This window comes from Callorhinus ursinus, unplaced genomic scaffold (genome assembly GCF_003265705.2).
Source record: "Callorhinus ursinus isolate GAN/ISIS: 27379988/994484 unplaced genomic scaffold, GSC_fseal_2.0 scaffold27, whole genome shotgun sequence".
NCBI classification, from domain to species: Eukaryota; Metazoa; Chordata; class Mammalia; order Carnivora; family Otariidae; genus Callorhinus; species Callorhinus ursinus.
In genome coordinates this window covers 9,353,156-9,365,479 of record NW_027397089.1, presented here as the reverse complement: position 1 = coordinate 9,365,479, position 12,324 = coordinate 9,353,156, and the positions used below count along the sequence as shown (strand labels likewise).

Below are 12,324 nucleotides of genomic sequence, written 5' to 3'. Positions count from 1 at the left end.
TGTGTGTGTGTGTGTGTGTGTGTGTGTGTGTGTGTGTGTGTGTGTGTTGTTTTCCCCTCTGTATATGAATATTGCTTTAGTTAGGCCCATTTGGTTTTAAGAAACAGAGACTCAGGAAAGCTAACTCAAGTTAAGAGATGATTGTGGCATAGATATATTTGAGGCAATAGAGTAGACAAAAATTTTATAGTATTCTAGTCTGAGCGGAGTGGAATGATTGAGTATGTTATTTGGACTCGTCCTTTGTAGTGTAAAGTATATATAGAGTGTAGTGTTGGCTAACAAGAATGTTGAAAGTGGTTGCTCCTTACAAAAAATAGAGGAATATTTGAGTCCTCTAATCTTTCACGGTAGTCTTCCGATAAAAAATAATTTTTTCTCATCTCAAAACAAGGTAGAAATAAACTTAAAAATAATTTGTTAGAAAACATAGTAATGGAGATGGGGTACTGGTTAGGATACTGGGTAACAATTCAGGCAACAGATGAAGATGGTATGAATTTAGTGTGGATGGAGAAGAGAAGAGTAATTTGGGAGAGATTTAAGGGACAGAATTTATAGTACATGGTGACTGATAACCAGGATGGGGGTTGGGGATGCATGGGAAAACGTAAAAACTTAGGCTTATGGCTTATCCTACAGAATGAATAGACTATTATGAGAATAGGGAGGAAGTAAGAAGAATTTGGGGGTAAAATAAGATTAAGTCAAGTTTCAGGTTGATATGAGACATCAGTACTCTGAAAGATTATATACATAGCTGCATACCTATATTCATAAATTCATTCCTAGGACTTTTAGGAGCAGACACACATTTGTGAGCTATCAGCAAAAAACCAAGTATGTGAATAAGATTTCCCAAGGACTCTGGCAGGCAGGAAGAGAGCGCTGAGAATAATGGACTCTTGCTGATTCCATTATCTCACAAAAGAAGGCAATGACAGAGGAAACTCAGAAGGAGCTACTATAGCAATGGGAGGACATCAGGAGATGAAAACCAAGGAGAGAAAAATCTTCAAGGAAGAGAGAATTATAGATCATTTTAGATGCTACAGTGAAGCCAAATAAGATAAAGACTGAAATTTTCCCATTGAATTTGGCAATCGAGAGTTCACTGATAACTGGGGAGGGAGGTTTTCTTGGAGTATTAGGTACAGAGACAGAAGAGAGCTGAAAAACTGGAAGCAGCAATTATGGACAATTCTCCCCAGAAGAAGCATGACCATAAAGGATAGGATTAGAAGAAGGTGCCGTATCTAGAAGAGATCATGGGGTTGAGGGAGGATTCAGAAAACTTAAGAATATGTAAATGTTGATAAGAATGATCCCATGCTTTACCTGTATTATTGCATTTGTAACATTTTATCAAAATCTTAGCTTCAGTTCTCTAAAAATATTACATGACATTTTATCAATGGCTCTACTGAGGAAATTTGTCTTAGACTTTATTTTTCAGGGAAAATTTCTGAGAATGCTGAATAATTATCACCATAAAATTTTATACCTATTGCTTTCTCATTAGATTTTTCTCAGGCAGTATAGTACAACCCTTTTACCATTGGTAATTCTTGTTGTATAGATATATTTGTAAGATAGTTGGTCAGTGACCTTAAAATGTATTTATATGGAGTAAAAGCCTCACAAAACATAGTCCTACCTGCAATTTTTGCCACAAGTTCCCCAAAGATCCCATCTAGACAGCTACATGTGATATCCTCGATCACCCCTACCTCTTTATCTATCCAGTCCTCCCACTGCATCAAGCTCCGGCATGTTCCTTGTCTGTAAAGACTTCCCATGCTTCTCAAGCCATGGTGTCTCTCCCCTCTGTTTGTAGAGCACTTATTTATTGACAACTCATTTATTTGGCAATCAATCCTAGTTTGCCTTATGGTAACTTGTATCACATTTATAGCTGTTCATATGTTTCTGTCTTTTGTACCTCAACTAGATTGGAAACCCCCTTAGAGCCAATCCTGTTGTCTTTTTAACCTCTAGTTCAGTTCTTTGAATACCACAGTGTTTTTGATAGAGTAGGTTAGGAGAGTACAGGAAGTTGGGAAATGATTGGTTATGAAGGATTTCCACTCTATGTACAGCAATAAAATCTCTTTATGATTTTAGGAAGCAAAAGAAGAACCAGAAACAATAGATGAGCATAGAAAAGAATGTGCTGCAGGAGGTAAGGAATGTTCTCTTCCAACTCCCATGTGAACTTTTGTTCCTGCTTATATTTTTATGGGTGAAATCTTTCTGAGTAAAGATATGGTACCTATAATTATGCATCTTTAGCTAAAATCAGCCAATAAAACTGATTCTTGATTCAATTTGTATCATTTTTGAAAAGCCACATTTATGTTGCATTAACTATTAAGCCCCAAAGGACTTGTAATAACTACTACGTTATTGTGAACAAAGAACCATGTCAATGTTGGTAGTAAATTCAAGCTCTACTTTGAGATCTTTTTTTATTATCCTGTCCAAAAGTAAATAAGATAGTATTTAAAGAATAAGTGCTAATATACTTCCCTCCCCATTTCACCTCCAGTAGGATGGAGTAATGGATAGAGTTGAGACTTTGAAGTCACACAGACTATATTGGGTGACTTTCTGACCAGCTTTGACTTCAGAAGTTTATTTAACCTGAGTGTCAACTTCCTCATCTGCAAAATGGAAATGAGTTAAAAAAATTAACCTTTATTGAGAATATATCATATGCTAAATTCTAGACTAGGTCCTTTTTTTTTTTTTTAAGATTTATTCATTTGACACACAGAGGGAACACAAGCAGGGGGAGTGGGAGAGGGAGAAGCAGGCTCTCCGCTGAGCAGGGAGCCCAATGTGGGGCTCGATCCCAGGACCCTGGGATCATGACCAGAGCTGAAGGCAGACACTTAACTTACTGAGCCACCCAGGCGCTCTGAAGCAAATGCTATTATTAACTGGCTATTATTTCAGACATACTTCAATGAAATGCCTTTGTGTAGTGGAGAGAGGGCATTTGATCAAATGTGCCTTCAGCTGGGAACCTTTGTAACCCAATACTATTTTATTGTCTTTTAATAGACACTGCTCTTTCCTCTCGTCCTGTAACCACTGTGAAATCCGTTAACTTTAGACAAAGTGACAAGTAAGTTCTTCTTCACATGGCATGCTCACAGTTCTTGCTCTTCTGCTGAATTATGTTGGAATAATTTTTTTTTTGTCTTATCCTACAGCACTTCTGCTAATGAGAAGGAGGTGGAGGTGAGTTTTTTTCCCTTTAAGTTAAAAAAAAGTGTTTCTGATTCCCTTGTCTATCTATCATCAGTTCATACTTTTATACAAGCTGTGGGTATGTTTGGTGTCTGGCTGGCTTGGCAGCAACTAAGTACAGGTAAAGCCGATGCATGCCAGCATTATGTTGCTGGGAGGAAAAAGAAATGGCTCAGCGTAATTTGGTATTAAGCTGAAATATTTCACTACAACCAATTTTCTCCCTCTCACCCGTACATTATTTTGACAACAGGCTGAATTTCTCAGATTATCTTTGGGATTTAAGTGTGACTGGTTCACCTTGGAGAAAAGAGTGAAGCTTGAAGAAAGATCACGAGACTTGGCAGAAGAAAATTTGAAGAAAGAAATCACTAACTGTTTAAAGCTGTTAGAGGTGAGAATTCTAACAGTTGGGAACTACACATTTGATGATCATATTGTTAATAATGTTTTCAAGATTAGATACAAGTTTACTTGTGTGACTAAAACCAACACCAGGTACCAAGCCCTGCCTGACTCAAACGTAAATTAATAGGAAGTAAGAATTCAGAATCAGGCTAAAATAAAAAATTCACTAATAAAACAAATGCCTTTTGAAGTCATTGTGAGTCACCTGCCTTCTCTGGACATTCAAATAGGTTTCAGGCAGAAGAGTCATCATGCAGGAAACTGAGCAATAGGAAAGAATATCAATTGTAAGCTTCAAAGAAGAGAATCAAAAGTCTATTTCCATTTGATTAACTGAAAAAAGAGAATGGTGATTGATTTTAGTCTTCTCAGGTGATGGGCAAGCCCTCTCTAGGTACATAGGTAACAACTACTGTTTTTCCATTTTGTGAAATCTCCATATAAATATAGAGATGGGTTGGAAAGTTAAGAGGGTTATTTTTGGAAAAAAAATAAAACTTGAGAAACCATATTCTTTTTTTTTATTGTCAAAAAACACATAACATCAAATTTACCATATTAACCATCTTAAGTGTACAGTTCAGTAGTGTTAAGTATGTTCACATTGTTGTAAAACAGATCTCTGGGACTTTTCCATCTTGCATATTGAAACTCTGTAGCCATTAAACAAGCCCCCTTTTCTCCTCCTCTCGGCCCCCAGTCACCATTTTACTTTCTATTTCTATGAATCTGACTACTTCAGATACCTCATATAAGTAAAATCATACAGCATTTGTCTGCATTGAGCAATCTCACGACCCTGAGATCACGACCTAAGCCGAAACCAATAGTCAGATGCTTAACTGACTGTGACACCTAGAAACCCCTACTTTCCCTTTTTTAAATGACATACAAAATTTATGGTGTTTTAGACTTGGGCAAGTCTTAGAAATTTGCTCATGGTCACACAGTTAATAAGCAGTGGCTTGTTTGCTTCCAAAACTGCTGTCCTCTTAATTCTGTCTCTACCCTAGTGGGATGGATGGTTCTCCATCAGGAAGGCCATCATCGTGGATCAAAGACACAGGTTTCAAAGAAATATTCATAAGGCTGTGAAGGCATACCCATCTAGCCAGCTCAGTAATGCTTTGTCATCAATGGAAGAGCAAGTAGCATAGTCAGAGCCATATCTAAATCTTGTATGTTTTCACGACTTTTATTAAAAGTTCAAACTGGGGTGCCTGGGTGGCTTAGTCAGTTGAGCATCTGCCTGTGGCTCAGGTCATGATCTCAGGGTCTTGGGATCGAGCCCCACGTCGGGCTCTCAGCTCAGCTGGTAGTCAGCTTCTTCCTCTCTCTCTCCCTCTGTGCTCTCTCTCTCTCAAATAAATAAATAAAATCTTAAAAAAAGTTCAAACCATGCCCCTCATATAATACATTCAACTCATTCACAAGCATAATTTCTTTACCATTAAGTATATCCCATTCTCTTAATTGTGGAAAGTGATATAAATGTGTATGAAGAAATGGCAAATTCGGGAAGTAAGGAAGGAAGAGATTGAGATTAGATATAAAAGGTTTTGTGAATATTCTCATAGGTCTGATAGCCAACAAAGATATTAATATTCCATTATCATTCATTATTGGTCTTTGTTGCTGCTTTTCACTTTATACCAAGATAACTGAGATGTGACTGTCATCTGTATTTACAACATAGTCATTGTTAGAATCACTTGCTGAATACTTGGGTTGGATATATTTTAATACTTTGCTTTCTGTGCAGTCTTTAACACCACTTTGTGAGGATGACAACCATGCCCAGGAAATTGTTAAGAAGCTGGAGAAGAATATAACATTTCTTAGTCAGTGCACTGCACGAGTGGCCAGTAGGGCTGAGATGCTGGGAGCCATTAATCAGGTAATCTGTCTCCATTTCTTTAGCTAAATGAAATTACTAAAAGGATTTATTTTCCCTGAGATTATGGATTACATTTCTAAGAAAAAGTTAAAAAAAAAAACCTCTGTGTTATATAAGACATACGTGTTTAATATAGAGAAAATGGAATATGCAAATAAAAATATAAAAAAAAACCCTCTTAATAGCATTAGCCAGTGACAATCATCCAAATAATCTCTTCCAAATATCAGTTTCATATTTTCTCCTTTCTCTTCAAACCATCATCATGTCCTTTCCCATCTTCTCTGTCAAATAATGACTGCTTCCTGCCTCAGTGAGAACATTGAGTCATTCAGAAGGGAACTGCCACAAGTTCCAAACCTAGTAACATCTGAACCCTCATACTTTTCCTTCCTTCCCAGTATAAAATATGAGTTGTCTCTAATCCTATCTAAGGCTAACCATCTCCCCTGCATACCAGAACCCATTCCTCCTAATTTACTTAGAATCTTGCACTCAGATTCTCCCTACTTTCCTCCATCTTGAATCTTCCCTGCTACATTAAATCATTTTCATGAGTACACAAATATGTTGTTTTTAAGATGGGAAAAATAAACACAAGCAAAATAATCTTTGACCCTTTCTCCTCTTTCTCTGCTCTCATTTATAGCAAATATCCTCACAGAATTGTACTCACTGTCTCCAATTTCTCTCCTCCCATTTGCTCTGAAATCTACTCTAAATGGCCTTAACCCACTCATTTTCCTTAGCTGACCTGCTACATTCAGCATATCTGAGCTCTTCCTCCTCCTGAAAACACTCTCCTCCCCTGGCTTCCAGGTACCACATTCTCCTGTTTCTTCTCTTAACATCATGGGTCATTCCTTTCCAGGCTCCTTTATGGGTCCCACCATTCTCTTTGGCTTCATAATATCAATGGGCCCCAGGGCTCGACCCTTGTGCATGTGATGTCCATCTTCCTTCAATCCCCATACCATTCTGTGTGGTCAGTTGATGACTCCCAAATTCACATGCTTATCCTAAACCTTTGCCATGAGTTCCAGACTAGAATATACTACTATGGATGCAGCATTTCCATTTGGATGTTTGACAAACAACTTAAACAACACATACAAAAATGAACTGCTTATGGTATCTCCAAAACCTATTCCACACATGATCTTATCTCTGTCAAAGCCGATCAGATTGAAAATCCTTGGGAGTAATTCTCAACAATTTTCTCTCACACTTTACCTCTAATCCTACAGAAAATTGTAATTACTCTACCATCAGAATAAATACTATTTACTCTACCATCAGAATTCAACCATTTATTTCCTTCTCCACTGCTACCACCTTGAGCTAAGCTACCATTCTGGTTTTTTGCAGATTAATACAATATCTTCCCACATGGTCTCCCTGTTTCCATTTAAACTCAGTAGTCCTGCAACATAGTCTGTTCTCCATAAAGCAGCCAGAATAATCCTTCTAAAATGTAAGCTAGATCATGTTTCTTTTTGGTTCAAAGTCCTCCAGTGGCTCCTCACTTTTTTCAGAATAAAACCCCAAATCCTTATGATGGCTTAAAAAGATTTACATGATTCCGCTGCCCTCTTAACTTATGAAATTTATTTCCTATGATAATCTTCCTGAATTATTGCATTCCAGCCAGACTGGTCTCCTGTCTGTTCATGAAACATGGGAGTAAACATGTAGTTTGTTTAGAATGTGTTCAAACTTAAATGACCATCAACTTAATATAGACTCCTATGTACTTACGATGTTATGTATGAATTTCATGGTAACCATAAAAACCTATAATAGATACACAGAAAATAAAGACAAAGGAATCATAACACTAAAGAAAGTCATCAATCACAAGGAAGAGAGCAAGAGAAGGAGAAAGGACAGAAGAACTACAAAACAACCAGAAAACAATGAACAAAATAACAATAAGTACATATGTAGCAATAATTACTTTAAATGCAAATGGTCTAAATGCTTTAATCAAAAGACTTAGGATGACTGAATGAATAAAAAAAACAATATCCATCTATATGCTGCCTACAGGAGACATGCTTTAGAGCTAAAGACAGACTGAAAGTGAAGGGATGAAAAAAAAAATTTCATGCAAATAGAAATGAAAAAAGCTGCGGTAGCAATAATATATATCAGACAAAATAGACCTTTTTTTTTCAGACAAAATAGACTTTTAAACCAGAACTGTAACAAGAGACAAAGAAGGGCATTACATAATGATAATGGGATCAATCCAACAAGAGAATCTATAAAATTGTAAATATTTATGCACCCAACATAGAAGCATCTAAATACATAAAGCAAATATTAACAGACATAAAGGGAGAAATTGACAGTAATGCAACAATAGTAGGGCACTTTAATACCCCACTTACATCAACAGATATATCAACCAGTCAGAAAATCAATAAGGAAACAGTGGCTTTGAATGAGACATTAGATCAGGACTTAACAGACATAAATAGAACATTTATTTTTCTAACAGAATGCACATTCTTTTCAAGTGAACATTCTCTAGGTTAGATCATATGTTAGGCCAAAAAATAAATCTCAATAAATTTAATAAGATTGAAATCATATCAAACATCTTTTCTGATCACAACAGTGTGAAACCAGAAATCAATTACAAGAAAAAATTTGAAAAGATAGAAACACTTGGGAGGCTAAACAATATGCTATTGACCAATGGGCAAAGAAATCAAAGAGGACGTTATAAAGACATGAAAATGAAAATGCAAAGGTGTAAAATCTTTGGGATGCAGAAAAATCAGGTCTAAGAGGGAATTTTATAGTTTATACAAGCCTACTTCAAGAACCGAGAAAAATCTCAGAAAATCTAATCTTATACCTAAAGGAACTAGAAAAACAAAGCCCAAGGTGAGTAGAAGGAAGGAAACAATAAAGATCAGAGTAGAGATAAATGAAATAGAGACAAATCATATATATATATATAGACACAAATTTATATATATAAATAGACACAAATATATATATAAAATGATGAAACCAAGAGATGTTTCTTTGAAAAGATACGGAGAATTGGTAAGCCTTTAGCTAGACTCATTAAGATAAAAAGAGAGGCTCAAAATCAGGGGAAAGAAGAAATAACAACTGACATCACAAAAATACAAAGGATTATAAGAAACTATTATAAAATATTATATACCAACAAATTGGACAACATAGGAGAAATGGATAAATTCCTAGAAACATAAATCTTCCAAAATTGAATCAGGAAGATGTAGAAAATCTGAACAGAAGCATGTAATGAAATTGAATCAGTGAAGGAAACAATTAACAAATGTAAAAGGTAACCTTTGGAATGGGAAAAGATATTTGCAAATGACATATCTGATAAAGGGTTAGTATCCAAAATCTATAAAGAACTTATCAAACTCAATACCCAGAAAACAATCCAGGTAAGAAATGGGCAGAAGACATGAATAGACACTTTTCCAAAGAAGACATCCAGATGGCTAACAGACAGAAGATGCTCAACATCACCAATCATCAGGGAAATAAACATCAAAACTACAATGAGAGACCTCCTCACACCTGTCCAAATGGGTAAAATTAACACAGGAAACAACAGACGTTGGGGAGGATATGGAGAAAGGGGAATCTTTTATACTGTTGGTGGTAATGCAAACTGGTGCATCCACCAAGTGGATGGAGCTAGAGGGTATTATGCTAAGCAAAATAAGATAATCAGAGAAAGGCAAATACCATATGATTTCACTCATCTGTGGATTTTAAGAAGCAAAACAGATGAACATAGGGAATAGAAAAAAAGAGGGGGGGCAAACCATTAAGGAGACTCTCAACTATAGAGAACAAACAGGGTTGCTGGAGGGTAGGTGGGGGATGGACAAAATGGGTGATGTGTATTAAGGAGGGCACTTGTGATGAACACTGGGTGTCATATGCTAAGTGATGAATCACCAAATTCTCCTGAAACCAGTATTACACTATATGTTAACTGAAATTTGAGTTTATTTTCATGTACTGTTTTAGACCCTGAATGGATATAAGCTGGCAAATTATGTTCTTGAGTTCTAGAGATTTTTTGAATTATTTCCTTTTCCACATTTTGTGGAATTTTCTATGCTTTCTTGAGTTCCTGTTTTTTTTGTCTGTTGGATCTCCTGAACAGGTCCTTTTTCATCTCTTTTCTGCCTTTCAATTTTTTTGCTCTAGTTTCAGGGAGATTTCCTCAACCTTACCTCGAAACTATTATATTGAGTTATGTATTTTTGTCATATTTTTAATTCCTAGATTCTTTTTATTCTTAGCATGTAGCTTTCTTTATCTTGTTCTTATTTCATGGATGTAATACTTATTAACTCTGAAGATATTGCTATTTCCCTTGAAGCTTTTCTGTAGTTGATCTCCTCCAGCTTGCGTTTTTTCTGTGTTGATTTTCCTTTCATGGTAGAGGCTTTCCTCTGACTAGTGATGACCCGCTATATAGCTGAATGGGAGCTGTATGTAGGGTGGGGAGGGTTCTCATTGGCTCTGAGCTTCACACAAACTGGGATGTTTCACTGGGATATTCTTGATGTCAGTAGTTTTAAGACTTTTATCTTGCTACGTTAGATTCCTCAGAGGAAAATCTTCCAATTGCCTGCTTTGTGAGTATAAGCCTGGCTACCTGTGTTTGCAAGTTGGAAGAAGAAATCAGGCTAGGAATCTCAGTATTCAATATGTATACAGACTTTTGCCTAAACCTATTCTTTTCTCTATGATCCATTCACCATCAACTCTTACTGTGCGATCCACAGGCTCTCTGTTTCTCTCTCTCTAGATATCCAACATTTATAGTCTTTCAGCAAAGTGGTGAAGGAAAGTTGCTCAGTTGGTCTGAATAAGGGAGGAGATCTGCAGATCTAATCACTTTTTCTGCAGGTTTTCAACCATTTCTTCTGTTCACATATCTACCTTCACACTTAATTCCAGAGGCACCACTAATTCCTGAGCCTATATGGCTTTCTGTGATGCAGCCCAGGTTGCTTGTAGGCTTTTCCTAGTTTTTCTTAGGGCTCAGGTTTTTCAGGTCTTAGTCATTCACCACTAGTCCTACTACTAGCAGGCTTTCAAAATTTCATTATACCCTCTTCTATTTGTTCTGTGTCTTTTAAAACAAACAAAACCACTTCATTGTAATTTTAGTGAGATTTGGTGATGGAGTGAAGATAGATGTATGTGTCTAATAATTTTTTAACTGGATATCAAGAATAATATTTTCAATGTAAATTTACTCTCTTTTTTCTACTAGGAAAGCCGAGTTAGTAAAGCAGTTGAAGTGATGATTCAGCATGTAGAAAACCTGAAGAGAATGTATGCCAAAGAGCATGCTGAATTAGAAGAACTGAAACAGGTTCTTCTGCAAAATGAAAGGTCTTTTAACCCTCTTGAAGATGAAGGTAATAAAAGTTTAATGGTATCAGTTATGTTTTTCTAAGACTCTCCTCTTTCATTCTTTCTTACTAATTCTTATGTCTTTAGTATAAAACTCTTAGGTTAAGGTTATGTTAGAATAATAATTCATTCCTGTTATTTATATAGCCCCAAGTAAAATGTAAGTTAGAAAACAGGTTGGGACACAAGGAGGATTCTTTGGTAATGACACCAAAAATTCATTAAATTAATTTAGATTGCTGAGATGAGAGAATATATTTCTTTTTTTTTTTTTTGAGAATATATTTCATCCAACCCACTGAGTTGACTCTAATGTTCTCCTACTTAGGGTATGTTAGAATTGGCTCTTTCTCCACACACAAAGCAAAGCACAATAAATTAAATGAGCCACTCTCATCAACAATGGTTTTCTATTTCTTGAAGAAGGAATGACTCTGGCATAGTAAGCTGGCAGACAGATTGGAAAATAAGGACACATCTCAGGCCATGGGAAATACCTTAAAATATAAGGTTTATATAAGTCTTGTAATAGTTTTATTTTAAATAATATGAACTTTTCTGAGCAGAGTTATTTTAATGATCTCTTCCCTTTTCTAGGAAAAGTAATCATATTTGATAACCTTCTGATCTATAGTTTTGGATTCATTTATTCAGCCTATATCCATGTAGCATCTCCTATGTGCTGGGTAAGCATTGTGGGCATATATAGTGACATAGAGGACAGTATTCAGATGGTAATTGTTATGAGTCACCAAATGATAACCAGATATCTTTACTGTTCAGTAGTCTCTAGGGTCTTAAATATTTCTGACTATTGCTTTTCTTTGTTAAGAAATAAGACCATTGCAATAAATTGCTTATGTAATTCCTCAAATGTGCCAATGTGTTTTTCCTTTCAGATGACTGCCAAATTAAAAAACGTTCATCTTCCCTAAACTCCAAGGTAATTACTAGTTGACTTAACAGTCTATCAAATGTTATGGATGAGATGGTTTTAAGATATTATTTGAAACAACACGGTTTTAAATGTAAATCATGTATATTTACGTAGATATGCATACGCATGTTTAAGTTTATATATGTATGCTTTTATACTTCTTACTATATTTGTACATCATTTAAGTTTGTCTGAAAGCAAGAGGAAAGCCAGATAGTTTCTCTCTCATGTAAAACTGGAGATGGAAATAGGCAGTCCAAAAATGGTAGAGTGGCTTCACGAAATCCACAGGGCCCAGTCTCCTCTTGCTGCTTCATCACCCTCAGGCCTCTGCTTCCACCTCATGGTCTAGGGTGGCTCCATCAGTACAGGGGGCACCAAGTTCTGGTCA

General features: G+C 36.0%; 1 protein-coding gene across 5 annotated transcripts in view; it reads left to right on the top strand.

Moving 5' to 3' along the window:
* The window catches only part of IRAG2 (inositol 1,4,5-triphosphate receptor associated 2), a 59,930-nt gene that overhangs the window by 25,271 nt on the left and 22,335 nt on the right, over positions 1 to 12,324 (top strand). For all 5 annotated transcript variants that reach the window (XM_025879699.2, XM_025879697.2, XM_025879698.2 and 2 more), the window contains 7 exons: positions 2,125 to 2,182; positions 3,067 to 3,130; positions 3,219 to 3,246; positions 3,509 to 3,649; positions 5,426 to 5,560; positions 10,854 to 11,001; positions 11,896 to 11,939. In XM_025879699.2, coding sequence (XP_025735484.1) covers positions 2,125 to 2,182; positions 3,067 to 3,130; positions 3,219 to 3,246; positions 3,509 to 3,649; positions 5,426 to 5,560; positions 10,854 to 11,001; positions 11,896 to 11,939 — 618 coding nt within the window. The remainder of the gene's footprint in view (positions 1 to 2,124; positions 2,183 to 3,066; positions 3,131 to 3,218; positions 3,247 to 3,508; positions 3,650 to 5,425; positions 5,561 to 10,853; positions 11,002 to 11,895; positions 11,940 to 12,324) is intronic.